This window comes from Schistocerca cancellata, chromosome 5 (genome assembly GCF_023864275.1).
Source record: "Schistocerca cancellata isolate TAMUIC-IGC-003103 chromosome 5, iqSchCanc2.1, whole genome shotgun sequence".
NCBI lineage: Eukaryota > Metazoa > Arthropoda > Insecta > Orthoptera > Acrididae > Schistocerca > Schistocerca cancellata.
The window spans coordinates 622,233,341-622,250,479 of NC_064630.1; the positions used below are offsets into that span (position 1 = coordinate 622,233,341).

Consider the following 17,139-nt stretch of genomic DNA (forward strand, 5'->3'; position numbering starts at 1 on the left):
CGTACGGTTTAAGTCTGTAGCGCACATCTGCCCTTAGTCTTACTCCATTCGTAATAGCTAGGGTCTAAGAGCTTGGCGTGGTATATGGTCGTTATATCGCGGCAGTCTGAGGCGGGGAAGTGTTTTGAACTGTGGTGGTTGCGTAATATACCGGCAGAGGTCGGGCCTGAACTACCACTGCCAACCGCAGCACACAGTGGCGCTGTAGTCACTGTCAAATGCTTTGTTACTCCAACTTACCTTGTGTTGCAGATTGCTTTTCTCTTGAATGAGATTTTCACTCTGCAGCGGAGTGTGCGCTGATATGAAACTTCCTGGCAGATTAAAACTGTGAGCCGGACCGAGACTCGAACTCGGGACCTTTGCCTTTCGCGGGCAAGTGCGAAAGGCAAAGGTCCCGAGTTCGAGTCTCGGTCCGGCACACAGTTTTATTCTGCCAGGAAGTTGCTTTTCTCTTGTTTTGAAATGACTGAAGAGGTTAACGCTGGAGCATAAAGGGATTCGTATGCGACTCTCACCATAACAAGAGAAATGAGGATTCCCATGACCGTTATGTCAGTTCTGCTTTCGTGGAAGCACAGAACGCGAATGTAGGATGGCAGCCCTTCGAGATGGAGCCGGGGCTTATTTCCCCGCGCCGCTCCTCTCTCCTCGGGCTGTAGAAGTTCTCGTTTGTTTATGGTCACGGCCGACTGCCACGATATACTGTCCGCGTAACAGAAATATGTGTTTGACAGCAGCAAAGATGAATAACTGCTCATAGGTTGTAAACCTAGCAGTACCAACGAGGGAGGGGGAAGGGGTACTTTATCCACACCTTTCGAAAATACTGTAATCTAGTCAATTACTTTATTTTTTGAAGGTCTGAAAAAATATTTATAGTTTTTAATTAATTCTTTAACAGATTTTTATACGTTTTAAATTTTTCACTTAAACGTAACTTAAGAATTTAAGCCCTAATAATAGATGTCACTTTCTGCAGTGATAATGAAGGCGTGGTGTCTATTTTTTTCGGTCATGTCCAAAAGAACAGACACCACTCGTTCATACAGTTCATTTGCCTCGATGAGCAATGAATCCACAACCTTCAGTTCGAATGCAAAGTTACGTTCGACCTCCTGTGGAAATCTCGAAGTAGCGAGCATGGAGGACACGGACGGGAAATGCGGACAGGTAGCGCTCGGTGGAAGTGTGGGTCGGCCGGGAGGTGCGCCGGCATAGTGCGCGAGATTGCGATAAACTCTGTGTCCAGGTGGTGCACACCTGCCTAGTAAGCGGGAGATCCTGCGTTGACTCCAGGCCCGGCACAAATTTTCACTTTTCGCTGTTGCTTTCGCGTAAAGTTCCGAAGCAGCTGATATCGATAGTTCCTTCTCTTTCCTTTCCTTTCCATTCTCCCTTCCCCACCCTCAATTTACGTAATATTTCTCCAATGACTGTCATAGTATTGCCGGGTTCCGGCCGTCACTTACACATCAATATCTCTTTAAAAGGTATTTTGGGAGTAAAAGTCAACAATAACGATCTAAATTTGAATTTAAAATATTTTTGTGGTGATCATAAAGTCCGCCCCCCTTAACCCCCATTCTTCTCCTCCTGCTGCTGGTATGTTAAGAGTGAGCTAAAAGATATTTTCAGGTTATGGAACCCATTTACAAATTGACACCTTTTTAAAAAGTACGTTATTAATATAAATCAACAACAACTGACGAATATTGTTTTTTTAAATTTTTATAAGGTTGTCATTAAGTGCCCCCCCCCCCCCCCCCCCCCCCCCCCCCCGCCCCTACCGTACCCTTTTGGCTATGTGCTGTGGAAAATGCATTGCTATTGCTAGGTTTATTATAGGTTTGCTTATAAATAAGTAAATCTTCTGCTACCAGTCACGATTTTTCTTTAGTTTACTTTCCGCACGACGCGTTTCGAGAAATAATTCCCATTTTCAAGTGCGTTTTTTGTGTGTATTAAGCCATTTCTTTTGATGTTGTCAGTGTGTGTGAGTCTGCTTCATTTCGTTGACTTTTACTGCAATACATAAGAAACACGCGATTTTTAGTTGGGTATCAATTATTTTTGTGAAGTTAGATGCGAAATTTATGTATGCAGTAAAAGTCAACGAAATGAAGCAGACACACACACACTGACAACATCAAAAGAAATGGCTTAATACACACAAAAAACGCTCTTGAAAATGGGAATTATTTCTCGAAACGCATCTTACGAAAAGTAAAATAAAGAAAAATCGGGACTGGTAGCAGAAGATTTATTTATTTATAAACAAACCTATTGTTTCCACTGTCGCAGGCTTTCAAAAACCATTTATAATGGATCAAATCAGCTAGGTTTATTGTATGTTTTTTAGAGGCCATGTTTTCTTATTTTGAAATACCTTTATTTAAAAACCGTGTATACATATATGCCGCTGGCTATTTGCGGTCTCTCCGCGATATTTTCAGAAATTTTATAAATTATATAACTCAGTACATATCTCGAAATATCTCTTCTTATCTTACCGATTCCTAAACTTTAATATACGATGATTATCAATGCAAAGTAGTTTCAAGCCCTATTATTCCTTGGAGCGTCCATTTACTCCATGGAATAGCTTCTCTGCTATCTATGTTTTCTCTTACGAAAAGAAGGTTTCAGATCTTGCTGATTAGCCGTGAAAGAACGAAGATGTATATGTATGTATTGTCGAGCTAGTCGCCATCTTGATGAGATTCTATATGAGAAGGAATTTAATACATGGACTAAACTAAAGTAAGTGTGTTCGCGTATTACTTAACTGATTATTATTGACAGCGTCTGCTTACTACGCTGTGTTGCACGGGATCAGTGGGGAACGTCTGATTTACACTGGACGAACCTGCCGTTTTGTATGCTCAAGATATCCAGTTTATTACTTCCAATAAATAGGCTAACACAGTCTTACCAGCAGATCTCCGGTCTTCCCCAAGGGATCACCGAAAGTTAATAATTATTACAAATGTTTTCAGGAGATCGACTGACAATTTTCGTCGCACCGAGACTTCGAAATTGCTTCACTGCCTTATGGAATTTAAGTTAAGCTCAATTTAATCAGCATAGAACAGTATTGAACTGTGTGAATGTGATAAGCCTGCTTTGTGAATGAAAATTCCCTTAATATACGCATGTTTTTTACTATCCTGATCAGTGAAGCTAAATCAGGCCGGTGTGAGAGAGGTTTTTAAATTTTAGATCCCACAAAAAATATTAAAAGGCGAAGGGACGCAGAAGGATGATACGAGCTAACAGTAGCAGCAGTTGGACGCCGGTGGCAGCCGATCACTTTACAGCGACCTCCCTCTGTGAGTTACTGCCTCCACCCTTCTGTTGGCGGATGAAAAAAACGGTGATGTAAAGTGGGTGACCTTGAGGGCGGGGCGAGGGACACAGGTGTGGCCTTACCTGGCGCCCACGAGGAGCTGCTGGCGCGCCGGGTCGAACAGCAGCTGCGAGAAGTCGCGGCCCGCGGGGTCGCTGAACCGGTCCGCCGCGCTCAGCAGGTCTGCAACACACACGCCGGCCCGTCAGCGCGCAAGCTACGCCAAAACACACACACCTCCTTAAACCTGATTCATAAAGCACCGGGCGCGGTGGCGGCATTCGCAATAGCCTTCAGTGGAGCGTAAAGTTGACAACACGCCGTGTCGAGCATCCTTGGCGGGAAAGTTTCGGCGTAATATTCACAGCAAGAGCGTAGCCAGGGTCTGAAGTGGGGGAGCAGGGTGGACGGGGCGGGGGAGGGGGACTGGAAGGGGGCGGGGGTGGAGCGGTGGCTATCTATTTTCCGGGAAGGAAAAGAGTGGAGGAAATAAAGACCAATTCCTTACAAAATAATACTGAAGACTATGCCTCTAAGCACTATGGGACTTAACATCTGAGGTCATCAGTCCACTAGACTTACAACTACGTAAACCTAACTACATCTACATCTACATGATTACTCTGAAATTCACATTTAAGTGCTTGGCAGAGGAATCTCTCTACCATTCCACTCCGGAACAGCGCGCGGGAAAAACGAACACCTATACCTTTCTGTTCGAGCTCTGATTTCTCTTATTTTATTTTGATTATCCTTCCTACCTATGTAGGTTGGGTTCAACAAAATATTTTCGCATTCGGAAGAGAAAGTTGGTCACTGAAATTTCGTAAATACACTCCTGGAAATTGAAATAAGAACACCGTGAATTCATTGTCCCAGGAAGGGGAAACTTTATTGACACATTCCTGGGGTCAGATACATCACATGATCACACTGACAGAACCACAGGCACATAGACACAGGCAACAGAGCATGCACAATGTCGGCACTAGTACAGTGTATATCCACCTTTCACAGCAATGCAGGCTGCTATTCTCCCATGGAGACGATCGTAGAGATGCTGGATGTAGTCCTGTGGAACGGCTTGCCATGCCATTTCCACCTGGCGCCTCAGTTGGACCAGCGTTCGTGCTGGACGTGCAGACCGCGTGAGACGACGCTTCATCCAGTCCCAAACATGCTCAATGGGGGACAGATCCGGAGATCTTCCTGGCCAGGGTAGTTGACTTACACCTTCTAGAGCACGTTGGGTGGCACGGGATACATGCGGACGTGCATTGTCCTGTTGGAACAGCAAGTTCCCTTGCCGGTCTAGGAATGGTAGAACGATGGGTTCGATGACGGTTTGGATGTACCGTGCACTATTCAGTGTCCCCTCGACGATCACCAGTGGTGTACGACCAGTGTAGGAGATCACTCCCTACACCATGATGCCGGGTGTTGGCCCTGTGTGCCTCGGTCGTATGCAGTCCTGATTGTGGCGCTCACCTGCACGGCGCCAAACACGCATACGACCATCATTGGCACCAAGGCAGAAGCGACTCTCATCGCTGAAGACGACACGTCTCCATTCGTCCCTCCATTCACGCCTGTCGCGACACCACTGGAGGCGGGCTGCACGATGTTGGGGCGTGAGCGAAAGACGGCCTAACGGTGTGCCCGACCGTAGCCCAGCTTCATGGAGACGGTTGCGAATGGTCCTCGCCGATACCCCAGGAGCAACAGTGTCCCTAATTTGCTGGGAAGTGGCGGTGTGGTCCCCTACGGAACTGCGTAGGATCCTACGGTCTTGGCGTGCATCCGTGCGTCGCTGCGGTCCGGTCCCAGGTCGACGGGCACGTGCACCTTCCGCCGACCACTGGCGACAACATCGATGTACTGTGGAGACCTCACGCCCCACGTGTTGAGCAATTCGGCGGTACGTCCACCCGGCCTCCCGCATGCCCACTATACGCCCTCGCTCAAAGTCCGTCAACTGCACATACGGTTCACGTCCACGCTGTCGCGGCATGCTACCAGTGTTAAAGACTGCGATGGAGCTCCGTATGCCACGGCAAACTGGCTGACACTGACGGCGGCGGTGCACAAATGCTGCGCAGCTAGCGCCATTCGACGGCCAACACCGCGGTTCCTGGTGTGTCCGCTGTGCCGTGCGTGTGATCATTGCTTGTACAGCCCTCTCGCAGTGTCCGGAGCAAGTATGGTGGGTCTGACACACCGATGTCAATGTGTTCTTTTTTCCATTTCCAGGAGTGTAGATCTCGCCGCGCCGAAAAACGTCTTTTCTTTAATGACTTCCATCCCAACTCGCGTATCATATCTGCCACACTCTCTCCCCTATTACGTGATAATACAAAACGAGCTGCCCTTTTTCGCACCCTTTCGATGTCCTCCGCCAATCCCACCTGATAAGGATCCCACACCGCGCAGCAATATTCTAACAGAGGACGAACGAGTGTAGTGCAAGCTGTCTCTTTAGTGGACTTGTTGCATCTTCTAAGTGTCCTGCCAATGAAACGCAACCTTTGGTTCGCCTTCCCCACAATATCATCTATGTGGTCTTTCCAACTGAAGTTGTTCGTAATTTTAACACCCAGGTACTTAGTTGAATTGACAGCCTTGAGAATTTTACTATTTATCGAGTAATCACAACTACAAGATCTTTACGTAGCCCATACTAAAGTCTAGAAGATGTGTCAAAGAAGGTAATTGGGAAACTTTGTTGGGTGTATTTATAGAGATCCAGTGTCCTAGATACAAAGCCTTCAGTTACCTCCTGTAAAACAGCCGATCACATCATTTTTCGAAGCACGGAGCACGTCTAACAATTGTAAGACGTGCAAGAAAATTGCAGATCGAAAAGAAGAGAGCGCAGTGAGAGAGAAACAGATGTTTACATTGGAAATCTTACACACATTGGTGAATGGTACGATCGTCTGACAAAGTAATTACATAGAAGCGGAATGAATAAATTGTGTCGCAACTGATTGATCTGCGAGCTACCCAGTAACGAAAATAGTCTTGCGGGCAAGTTTCCTTTTGCGTCGAGCGTACGGTCATGGAATTTGTATTCCAGGCACGTGCGCGTCTACGAAAGCGATCCGGCAGAGAAAGTATTCTGGCAAGGGGCCTAGCGCATAAACGGCGGGACCCAACCTGCTGTCGTAAGCACCTGTAGTGTTTACACCTAATTTCTTTGACACTCTAATGTTAGATATTTTGTTTTCTCTCAAGCGTCCATATCAGTTAGCAAGCTTTCTCATCATTTTGGTGGGTAAATAGCTCGTTCTTTCCCTTTCTATAATACTTCCTGATATTTTGGGAAACGTAGTCGGGTGTTTTGCTGAGTATATCCGTATTTCTCTTTTGATGTGTGTGGTGTCCTCGTGAGCAATGGTTTTTTACGGGGTACGAGACTAAAAATTTTCATTGCATGTACAGTCTAAGAAAAAATGAAAAAAAAACAACCCACGAAGGAACTGTACAAATGGGACGGACGTCAGTAGACGTCATGTTCACGTATAGACAAACGAATGATTACAAACGAAACTTACTGGCAGGTTAAAACTGTGTGCCGGACCGAGACTCGAACGCGGGACCTTTGCCTTCCGCGGGCAAGTGCTCTACCATCTTTTTTTTATTGTTCTCATTTTGTTCGCTTTTGTTCGTTGCATTTGTTCGGTGCGGATGTCCCATGACCCCCATTCATTTTTAGTGTTGAGCCGTTGACTCAGTTTTTTATTACAGAGGGCAGCTAACCCTCTGACCGAACACGCTGAGCTACCCAAGCACGACTCACGACCTGTCCTCACAGCCTTAATTCCGCCAGAGCACTTGCGCGCGAAAGGCAAAGGTCCCGAGTTCGAGTTTCCGTACGGCACGCAGTTTTAATCTGCCACGAAGTTTGTAATCAACTGTTTGCCTGTACATGTCCATCACATCTACAGATTTCCGTCCCATTTGTATAATTCTTTAGTGGTAGGTCTTTTTTTTTTGTCTTAGAGAGTAGCTCACTTTTGCAAATTCCTGTCAGACTGCAAACTGAGGCCAGCCGGAGTGGCCGTGCGGTTCTAGGCGCTACAGTCTGGAGCCGAGCGACCGCTACGGTCGCAGGTTCGAGTCCTGCCTCGTGCATGGATGTGTGTGATGTCCTTAGGGTAGTTAGGTTTAATTAGTTCTAAGCTCTAGGTGACTGATGACCTCAGAAGTTAAGTCGCATAGTGCTCAGAACCATTTGAACCATTTTTTTTGCAAACCGAGTGTCGTTGACACTCCTCCCAGCTCCCTGTCGATTAGGATTTTTGTACGACCACTGTCCTCACGCCGCGTTACGTCGGTGAGAATTGTACGTCGGTCCTTGTAGATACGTTGGAGAGTCCGTGCTGATACACGAACAAATCGGTCAGCTTCACTGTCGGTCTCCTCACGGTCACGTCCAAACACAACAGCTTTCTGCCATTGTATCACGTCTCCAAATCGATCCATCTTACTGCCGTCATTCCAAAAACCTACTGCCACATACTGACGTAAATTATGACAGATATGAAAGGTGACATGACCGTGTGGTAACAGTCCTTCAAGAACTACAGCACCCTAAAGCGATCAGTGTGCTCTCTTGAGGGTGTAGCCAATATTTTATCCTGTGACTTATTTTATTGCCAACGGCCGTGCCGTGAGATCACCGAAGTTAAGCGCCGTTGGGCTTGGCTGACACTTGCATCGGTGACTGTCCAGTCTGCCGAGCGCTGTTGGCAAGCGGGGCGCACTCAGTCCTTGTGAGGCAAACTGAGGAGCTACTTGACTGAGAAGTGGCGACTCCGGTCACGAAAACTGAACGGCCGGGAGAACGTGCTTCCCACATGTCCCTTCATATCCACATCCAATGACGCCATTGGCTGAGGACGACAAGGTGGTCGACCAGTACCGTTCGGCCTTCCGAGACCTCTTCGGACGGGGTTTAGTTTTCGGAGACTTTATTTTGTTAATTAATATGTGCTGAAATTTGAATAACGAGATTTTATCTTCCCGAGAGAATGCGAAAATCAAATCATATTGTCCTTATTCGTGGTTCACGCCGTTTGGTGTCAAGTTAAAGATTATGTACCGAGCATTTCATTTGCATTTGGCAGTGGCGTCTCACTCAAACTTCCTTCTCACTGTATCAAAAACTGCATGTAGTCTTCTTACAAAAAGCTTCATCTTTTCCTTTTGTAATGGGTTACGAAGTTAGTGCAGGAGATATCGACTCTTACGTACGTAAAAGAAGACTGGCTGCACATAAAATGTGAATGTCGTATGACTAGGGCCTCCCGTCTGTTAGACCGTTCGCCGGGTGCAAGTCTTTCGATTTGAGGCCACTTCGGCGCCTTGGGCGTCGATGGGGATGAAATGATGATGATTAGGACAATACAACACGCGGTCCCTGAGCGGAGAAAATCTCCGACCTAGCCGGGAATCGAACCCGGGCTCTTAGGATTGACATTCTGTTGCGCTGACCACTCAGTTACCGGGGGCGGACTGTCTGCAGATGATGCTGTCTTTTAAAGTAATCAGACGATTTAGACAAGATAAGTGTATGGTGCAAAAAGTAACAGTTAACTCTAATGAAGTGAAAAGAGGGAGGTGAGGCACGAGTACACGATACATCACACAAATCTAAAGGCAGTAAACTGAACTAAATACGTAGAGAATACAATTGCGAATAACGTAAATTGGAACGATCCCACAGACAGTGTTATAGGGAAAAACGAAGAAAGACTGCAATTTATTGGCAGAACACTTAGAAAGTGCAACAGATATGCAAAAGAGACAGCTTACATCGGGCTTGTCCGCCCTCTTCTGGGATACTACTGCGCGGTGTGGGATCTGCATCAAATACGACTGACAAGTATCTGTGCCGCATTGTCACCGCGGCATGAGGGCCCGTCGAAAGCGGAAAATGTGTTGTGTGACACGGTGGCGCCCTCTGTGAATACACCTGCTCCCGCCACGCCCCCGCCTGTATACGCGTGCGTGTGCTCTGCTCCAGATGCGCTCGTTGTGTCTCGATGTATCGTTAAAAGGTAAAGCTGTTATCAGCCCGATGATTGGTTTCAGCTCCACACTCTTTTACTAGGCGTGGTCTTACTGGGGATGGTACGCCGTTGCTTTCTTACGTCCTTTGAACTGATTTACCTAGCCAGTTGTAGGAGGGAGGGGGGTACGGAGCTACTGTTAAACGTCGTCTCCGAACAACGGTGCAGACCGGCGTTTTGCAGGTTAACAAACGTTGCCAGAAGAGAAACACGTGGTAAAAACTTTACATTTGACCGGGGGTAAAACATGAGAATATTGGACGTTACTGCAATGTTCTTACATATTTATACAATAAATTGAAATTTAGGTACAAATCAAACGATTTACAGACATTAGAATATGCCACATTTACAAAAAAAAAAAAAAAAAAAAAAAAAAATCTGAGCAGAAATATGGATCCAGGACTTCCTGCATACGAAGTAGACACCCCGTTGCATACTTTTCAGTACTATGAAAAGTTCTTGATCAAAAGTTTAAAACTTTCTTCATAAAAGCGGTTTGCCTTTGTTTCACACATCATTATTTTATTCCATCTTTCTCTAACGCAATTTCTAACACACTGCCGAAGATAGTTTTCATATTACCGTATGGTTTTGGCTTCCAAAATGCTGTCTCCATACTGTCTGTATGTTGTCACTGCTGCATCAATTGCGCAATTACCTACGAACCAAACCATTGTGTAGCGGTATCTCCGTAGTATAACTTGTTGCCGCTCTTCTCTCGAGCAGCGCTAATTTCTGTCACATCCATTTCCATTCGCTTACCTGTCCACCACAAGTGAAATTATGATGTTGTGTATGCGTTAGCCCACATTTTAAACACTTCTCTCTGTCGTTACGAGCCACCAGACTACATTAGCGCTAAAACAACAACCAAATACCTAACACATAGATAGGGATCTATTTACAGTGTCGTTACACTAACTATAAATTGTTTTCACGTCCTTCGATTCGTCCTGTTAAGAATAATGTATTGAATTCTATCACCTAGAATGTCTTGAGCCCTGTCACAAATCTTGTCTGTAAGTTTGTAGTTTGTTCAGTGCGGAACGGTATTGAACGCCTTCCAGAAGCGAAGGAACGCGGCATCAACCTGTATGCCTTTCCGTACAGCGCTCTGAATTTCATGAGCGAACAGAAGGGGCTGTGTTTAGCGAGATTTCACGGAATCCATATTGCTTTATATAGTGGTGATTTTCGTTCTCCACATAAAGCGTTCAGTCTGGGTTACACGGGATTTACTCTCGCACTGAGTGTAAGTAGCACAAGTTTTGTATCTGACTGCATGTAGTGACGTGGTGACTCGTGCAGCACACGAGAGAGCGATTGGTAACGATTAAGTTCACGTAGTGAACATCTAACCACAAACAGAGTCCAAAATGTAATAAGGCCGTCATAAGCGTGCAGGATGAATCCCGGCGAATACTGCAAAGCAACCACTGTAGCACATGTGAGTGAGAAAGAATGGAAAAGAAACCTGAGGATGTATGATATGACGATCAGTTTGGCTCCAGGAAAGATAAAGACGACAGAGATGCAGTTCTGACGCTGCGGTTGATAGTGGAAGGAAGACCGAGGGAAAACTAAACACGTTCGTAGGATTTGTCGACGTGGAAAATGCGTTCGACAATGGAAAATGGTGCAAGATGTTCGAAATTCTGAGAAAAATAGGGGTAAGCTATAAGGAAAAACAGGTAACATGCATATGTGCAAGAACCAAGAGCGAATAATAAGACTGGAAGATCAAGAACGAAGTGCCTGAATTAAAAAGCATGTAAAACAGGAATGTGGTCTTTCATCCCTACGGTACAATCTGCACATGGAAGAAGCAATAACAACATGAAAGGTTCAAGAGAGCAACTGGTTGGTGGTTGTTTGATTTTGGGAAGGGGAGCAAACAGCGAAGTCATCGGTCCCATCGGATTGGGGAAGGATGGGAAAGGAAGTCAGCCGTGCCCTTTCATAGCCACCATCCCGACATTTGCCTGAAGCAATTTAGGGAAATCACGGAAAACCTAAATCAGGATGGCCGGACGGGGGTTTGAACCTTAATTCTTCCGAATGCGAGTCCAGTGTGATAACCATTGCGCTATCTCGTTCGGTAAAGGAATTGAAATTCAAGGTGAGAGTATATCAATGATAAAATTGGCTGATGAGACTGATGTACACAGCAAAGGTAATGAATAGTTACAGAGTCTGTTGAATGGAATGAAGGCCAGCCGCTGTGGCCGAGCGGTCCTAGGCGCTTCAGTCTGGAACCGCGCGACCACTACGGTCGCAGGTTCGAATCCTGCCTCGGGCAGGGATGTGTGTAATGTCCTTAGGTTAGTTAGGTTTCAGTAGTTCTAAGTCTACGGGACTGATGACCTCATATGTTAAATCCCATAGTGCCCAGAGCCGTTTGACCGTTTTTTGAATAGAATGAACTGTCTACTGAGCACAGAATATAGACTGAGAGTAAATCGAAGAAATACGAAAGTATTGAGAAGTAGCAGAAATGAGAATAGCGACGAATTTAAGGTCAGGATTGGGGATTCGAAGTATACGAAGTAAGGAATTCCGATAAGTAGGCAACAAATTAACCCATGACGCCGGATCAAGAAGGGCGCAAAAAGCAGAACAGCACTGGCAGAAACGGGATTCCTGGCCGAGAGATGTCTGCTGGTATCTAAAATAGGCCTTAAGTTGAGGTAGAAATTTCTGAGAATGTACGTTTGGAGCACAGGATTGTATGATAGTGAAACACGGGCCTTGGTAAAATCGGAACAAATGGGAATCAAAGCATTTGAAATGTGGAGCTACAGAAGAATGTTAAAAATCTGGTGGACTGACAAGGTAAGAAATGAGGAGGTTCCGCACAGAATCGACGAGGAAAGGAGTACATGGAAACACTGAAAAGAATAATGGACAGAGTGGTGACACCAGGGAATAACTTCCGTGGTACTAGAGGGAGCGGTAGACGTTAAAAACTGTAGAGGAAGACAGAGATTGGCATACATCTGAGACGAAAAGGGTGGCACAGGAGAGGAATCCGGAACGGCCCGCACCAAACCAGTTAAAAAAAAAAAAGTCGGAAGAGGAATATGAGGCGGCGAAACGACTCAGAAGATTTTATCACCATTGCTATCATAAGTTGCAGTTTGAAGCTTCAAGCGATAACAAACTAGCGTCAGCATGCGGACGCGCGCGCGTATTGAAGCACCGAACTGCGCCTGAATAGGGTAGGGGGAGGGGGAGGGGAGGCAGGGGAGGGGGGAGCGCGGTGCGCGGCCGAAGTCGGCCGACTTTTAACGACCTCTGTCGATCCAGAACTAGGGAGCCTTGGTGCAAATTGCTGTGAACGAATAGTAATTGCCAGCTGCAGTATCTGAAACTCAACATCGGTAAAACTTTACATCAGTACTGCGACTTGTAGCGAATCTGATTCACTGCCGGATAAAAGGTTTTTTTGTCAGGTAGAGACGCCTAGAAGCCGTTTGCTGTCATACAGGTCGTAAGGGAACATACCGCTGTGGTGCGACGACGGAATGTGGACGCGGTTGAGCCACAGTGGCGCAGAGGTGCGGCGCTGACGTTGTCCAGTTTTGTTGGGAGTCAGAGTGACCGGAGGCAGGTCCCACACCGCGCGGCGCTGAAGGTCGGGACCCTGGCGGTGTGTGGGACCTTTAATTACAGGTACGGCCGGTAGCCGCCCGTGGCCGCTATCGAACATCGCCCCACACGCGAGCAGCAGCTCTCCGTTTAAGCGCCGTGGCCAGCCTTAGCGGTAAACGCCGCATCCGGTCTTGTGTACCTGCACCGCCCACTTCATCTCCAGAAGCTGGTGGCGATGTAACGAGAAGCAAACATACTGACATCAGCTGCTGTTAAATGCGAGCAACAGAACACAGCACCTACCGAACATTCATCAAGATGTGCGCGGGAGGCTGGAACCACTCATCTCGGATATACGCACGTTCCACGCACTGGCGAAATACCAAGTATCGTGAAGATATAACTAATTCGTCAATTTATTGCCATAGCGTGTTACGCTATTCAGTACTCACGATGACATTCACTGAAGTGATGAAAGTCATGGAATACGTCGTAATATCGTGGTGGACCTCCTTTCGCCCTGCGTAGTGCAGCAACCCGACGGGGCATGGACTCAACACGTCATTGGAAGTAAAAAAAAAAAATTGTTCAAACGGGTCTGAACGCTATAGGACTTAACATCTGAGGTCATCAGTCCCCTAGAACTTAGAACTACTTAAACCTAGCTAAGGACATCACACACATCCATGCCCGAGGCAGGATGGCGATGACGCATACACGCTTCCAATGTGCGTTCACCGCGATGTCGCCAAACACGGATGTGACCATCATGATGCTGTAAACAGAACCTGGATTCATCCGAATAAATGACGTTTTGCCATTCGTGCACACACGTTCGTCGTTGAGTACACCATCGCAGGCGCTCCTGTCTGTGATGCAGCGTGAAGGGTAACCGGAGCCATGGTCTCTGAGCTGATATTCCATGCTGTTGCAAACGTCGTCGAACTGTTCGTGCAGATGATTGTTGTCTTGCAAACGTCCCCATCTGTTGATTCAGGGATCGAGACGTGGCTGCACGATCCGTTACAGCCATGCGGGTAAGATGCCTGTCATCTCGACTGCTAGTGATACGAGGCCGTTGGGATCCAGCACGGCGTTCCGTATTACCCTCCTGAACACACCGATTCCATAATCTGCTAACAGTCATTGGATCTCGACCAACGCGAGCAGCAATGTCGCGATACGATAAACCGCAATCGCGATAGGCTACATTCCGACCTTTATCAAAGTCGGAAACGTGATGATACGCATTTCTCCTCCTTAAACATCACAACAACGTTTCACCAGGCAACGCCGGTCAACTGCTGTTTGTGTATGAGAAATCGGTTGGAAACTTTCCTCATGTCAGCACGTTGTAGGTGTCGCCACCGGTGCCATCCTTGTGTGAATGTTCTGAAAAGCTAATCTTTTGCATATCACAGCATCTTCTTCCTGCAGGTTAAATTTCGCGCCTGTAGCACGTCGTGTTCGTGGTGTAGCAATTTTAATGGCCAGTAGTGTATTTGATTTTGTTTGATGTTATGAAGTACGAAGCGGTGAGCACCGCGGCACCAGTACTACGCACTGGAAGCGAACTGCGACGCTCGGTTTTTTATGGCTCCATTCGCGCTAAATGGTTACTCCGCAAGGCGACCAAGTTGGTGATTACTCCCGTCGCCACTTCCTGTTTTTCTCGCAGATTCGTGGAACTGGTCGGTTGCGCGACAAAGATGACGGCATTGGCCGGCTCTGATGGGGCGCGTCGCCGCGGCCCGTGCTTGCGGGGACAGCCGGCCGGATTTCAATTTGTCGTCACAATGGCCGCGTGGGCTTGGCGGGGTGGAGAGGCGGGTGCGGGTGCACGCATTCACAGGGCGCGCCGGCCGTGTCACCGAACCCTTTTTCCGCTTTCCGCAGCAGGGCCCCCGGCTTTGTGGCTCCGACGTTGCGGCACAGACAGTCGTCACAGCTCGGGCACAAGCGCGTGTCGTAACGACGGCACGGTGAATCAGCATCAGCACTAGCGTCGAATAACCAGACGGAGGTCGACGGTCGTAATAATAATGAAAAATAATGTTGTGTGATTCCCACACTGGTGCTAGCCTTCCGATTTGACTGCACTTTGCCGGCCGCGGTGGCCGCCGAGCGGTTCTAGGCGCTTCAGTCCGGAACCGCGCGGCTGCTACGGTCGCAGGTTCGAATCCTGCCTCGGGCATGGATGTGTGTGATGTCTTTAGGTTTAAGTAGTTCTAAGTTCTAGGAGACTGATGACCTCAGATGTTAAGTCCCATAGTGCTCAGAGCCATTTGAACCTTTTTTTTTTTTTTTTTTTTTTTTTACTCCACTTTTGCGACTCGCGCGTCGATTCTGCAGCTTCTCATTTCGCGTCAATGGACTCGACTTTCTAGCAGAGGAAAATTTGAGGTAGTTGCTAAGGATCGAAACTGAGACCTCCACGTAATTAATCAATAACAGCAACCACTACCCCGCAGCCAAAGTCCACTACACCGCGGCAAAAGAAAAACAAGGGCATATAAAGCCGTTGTCAAATGCAAATGAAATACTGCATATACGTTAACTTGACCCCGAACGTTGTGACCTAACTAAGAATAAAATGATCTCACTTTCATCTCGTTTCAGAAATACGAAAAAAATCATTATCCAGATACCGGCAGATGTTAATTAGTTATTCGCCCCATAACATAAGCAAACGGACAAAACATTATTCAACCCTAAAAACATCGCGGTAATAGCGTGTAATATCACCCCATCCTCGATAACGGCCGTACTTTACTTTTTCATGTCCGGAAAATTCCTTTTGAAGTTTTTCAGGCCAATATCGAGCTACTTTCAGTATTTCATTCTTGTATAGCACTAGGTCGTCAAGGATATATCGCGTGGGGCAGTTGGGAAATCGTAGGTCTACTAAAGAGACTTCTTTCTGTCCTCTTCTGGAATACTGCTGCGCGGTGTGGGCTCCGAAGGTTTCGATAGGACTGACGGAGGACATCGGAAAAGTTGAGAAAAGGTTAGCTCTTTTTGTATTATCGCGAAATAGGGGAGAGAGTGTCACGGATGTGATACGCCAGAGAGGGTGGCAATCATTAGAACAAACGCGTTTTTTTTGTGGCAGGATTTTTTCAGCGAATTTTAATCACTAACTTTCTCGTCCCAACGAGAAAATATTTTTTTGGCGCCCACCTACAAAGGGAGAAACAATCATCGTAATAAAATAAGAGAAATCAGAGTTCGCACGGGTATATTTAAGTGTTCGTTTTACCTGTCGATATTCGAGAGAGAAACAATAGAGAAATAGCTTGAAAGTGGTTCGATGAACCCTCTGCCAGGCACTTACTTGTGAAATGCGAACTAGTCATGTAGATGTAGATGTCCCATGTCCTGGACTTCCCCACAATCGGATTTGTTGTCTGCTTCGTCGAGAAGGCCCAATTTGATTAGATTTGGTTTCGCTGGCGCTAGTGCAATTCTGATGCGATTCAGTATTCTCCAAATCTTCCAGCTGGATGTATTGTCGCTTGACATCTTTTGTGAGTCAGGACAGTCCTATGGGGGTCATTTAGTTTAGTACTAAGGAATTTCTTGCGGGATTAAAGTCTGCCAGTCCCAAATGAAGTACCGTGTAGGGGGTGGAGGTCATCGAATGTCTGTTTAAATTTTTCTGTATGCTTACGTGCAATTCTTCGGGAATCAGAATCTGAGGATCCCTTCGCTGTATATAGCTTCCTAAATGGCGTGGGTTCTATGCTTTTTGTGAGGCTGCGTACTGGGTACTATGCATGTTTTTTTTATGTGTGCATATCTGGACCATACGGGGCGTGGATACAACTTGGGTTGTTGTTCTTAAAACACTTTGTCCGGCTCCCGATTTTCTTTTCGCTAATTTCCTCAAGATGTTGCGGCTCGCGGTAACTTATTGGCGGGTCTTGTCGCAATAATCTGTAAGTCAGTGAAAAGATAACGGCATTAATTCAGTGAAGAAGGGAATCGACATGTGTCTTCAGGTATGCCACATCGAGCTATAATCCTTATTGGTAACTACATCCCGTAGAGCAACCAAATGGCCGGGATACTGGCTGTTACGTTTCATCCACTGTCATAAATAGCCCCAGAATTCTTTTACGC

At 46.6% G+C, this 17,139-nt stretch overlaps 1 protein-coding gene across 1 annotated transcript in view; it reads right to left on the reverse strand.

Annotated features, from left to right (window-relative positions):
• LOC126188565 (semaphorin-5A) overlaps positions 1–17,139 on the reverse strand; it is a 678,499-nt gene that overhangs the window by 261,203 nt on the left and 400,157 nt on the right. Inside the window, exon 3 of the mRNA XM_049930166.1 lies at positions 3,433–3,532. Coding sequence (XP_049786123.1) covers positions 3,433–3,532 — 100 coding nt within the window. The remainder of the gene's footprint in view (positions 1–3,432; positions 3,533–17,139) is intronic.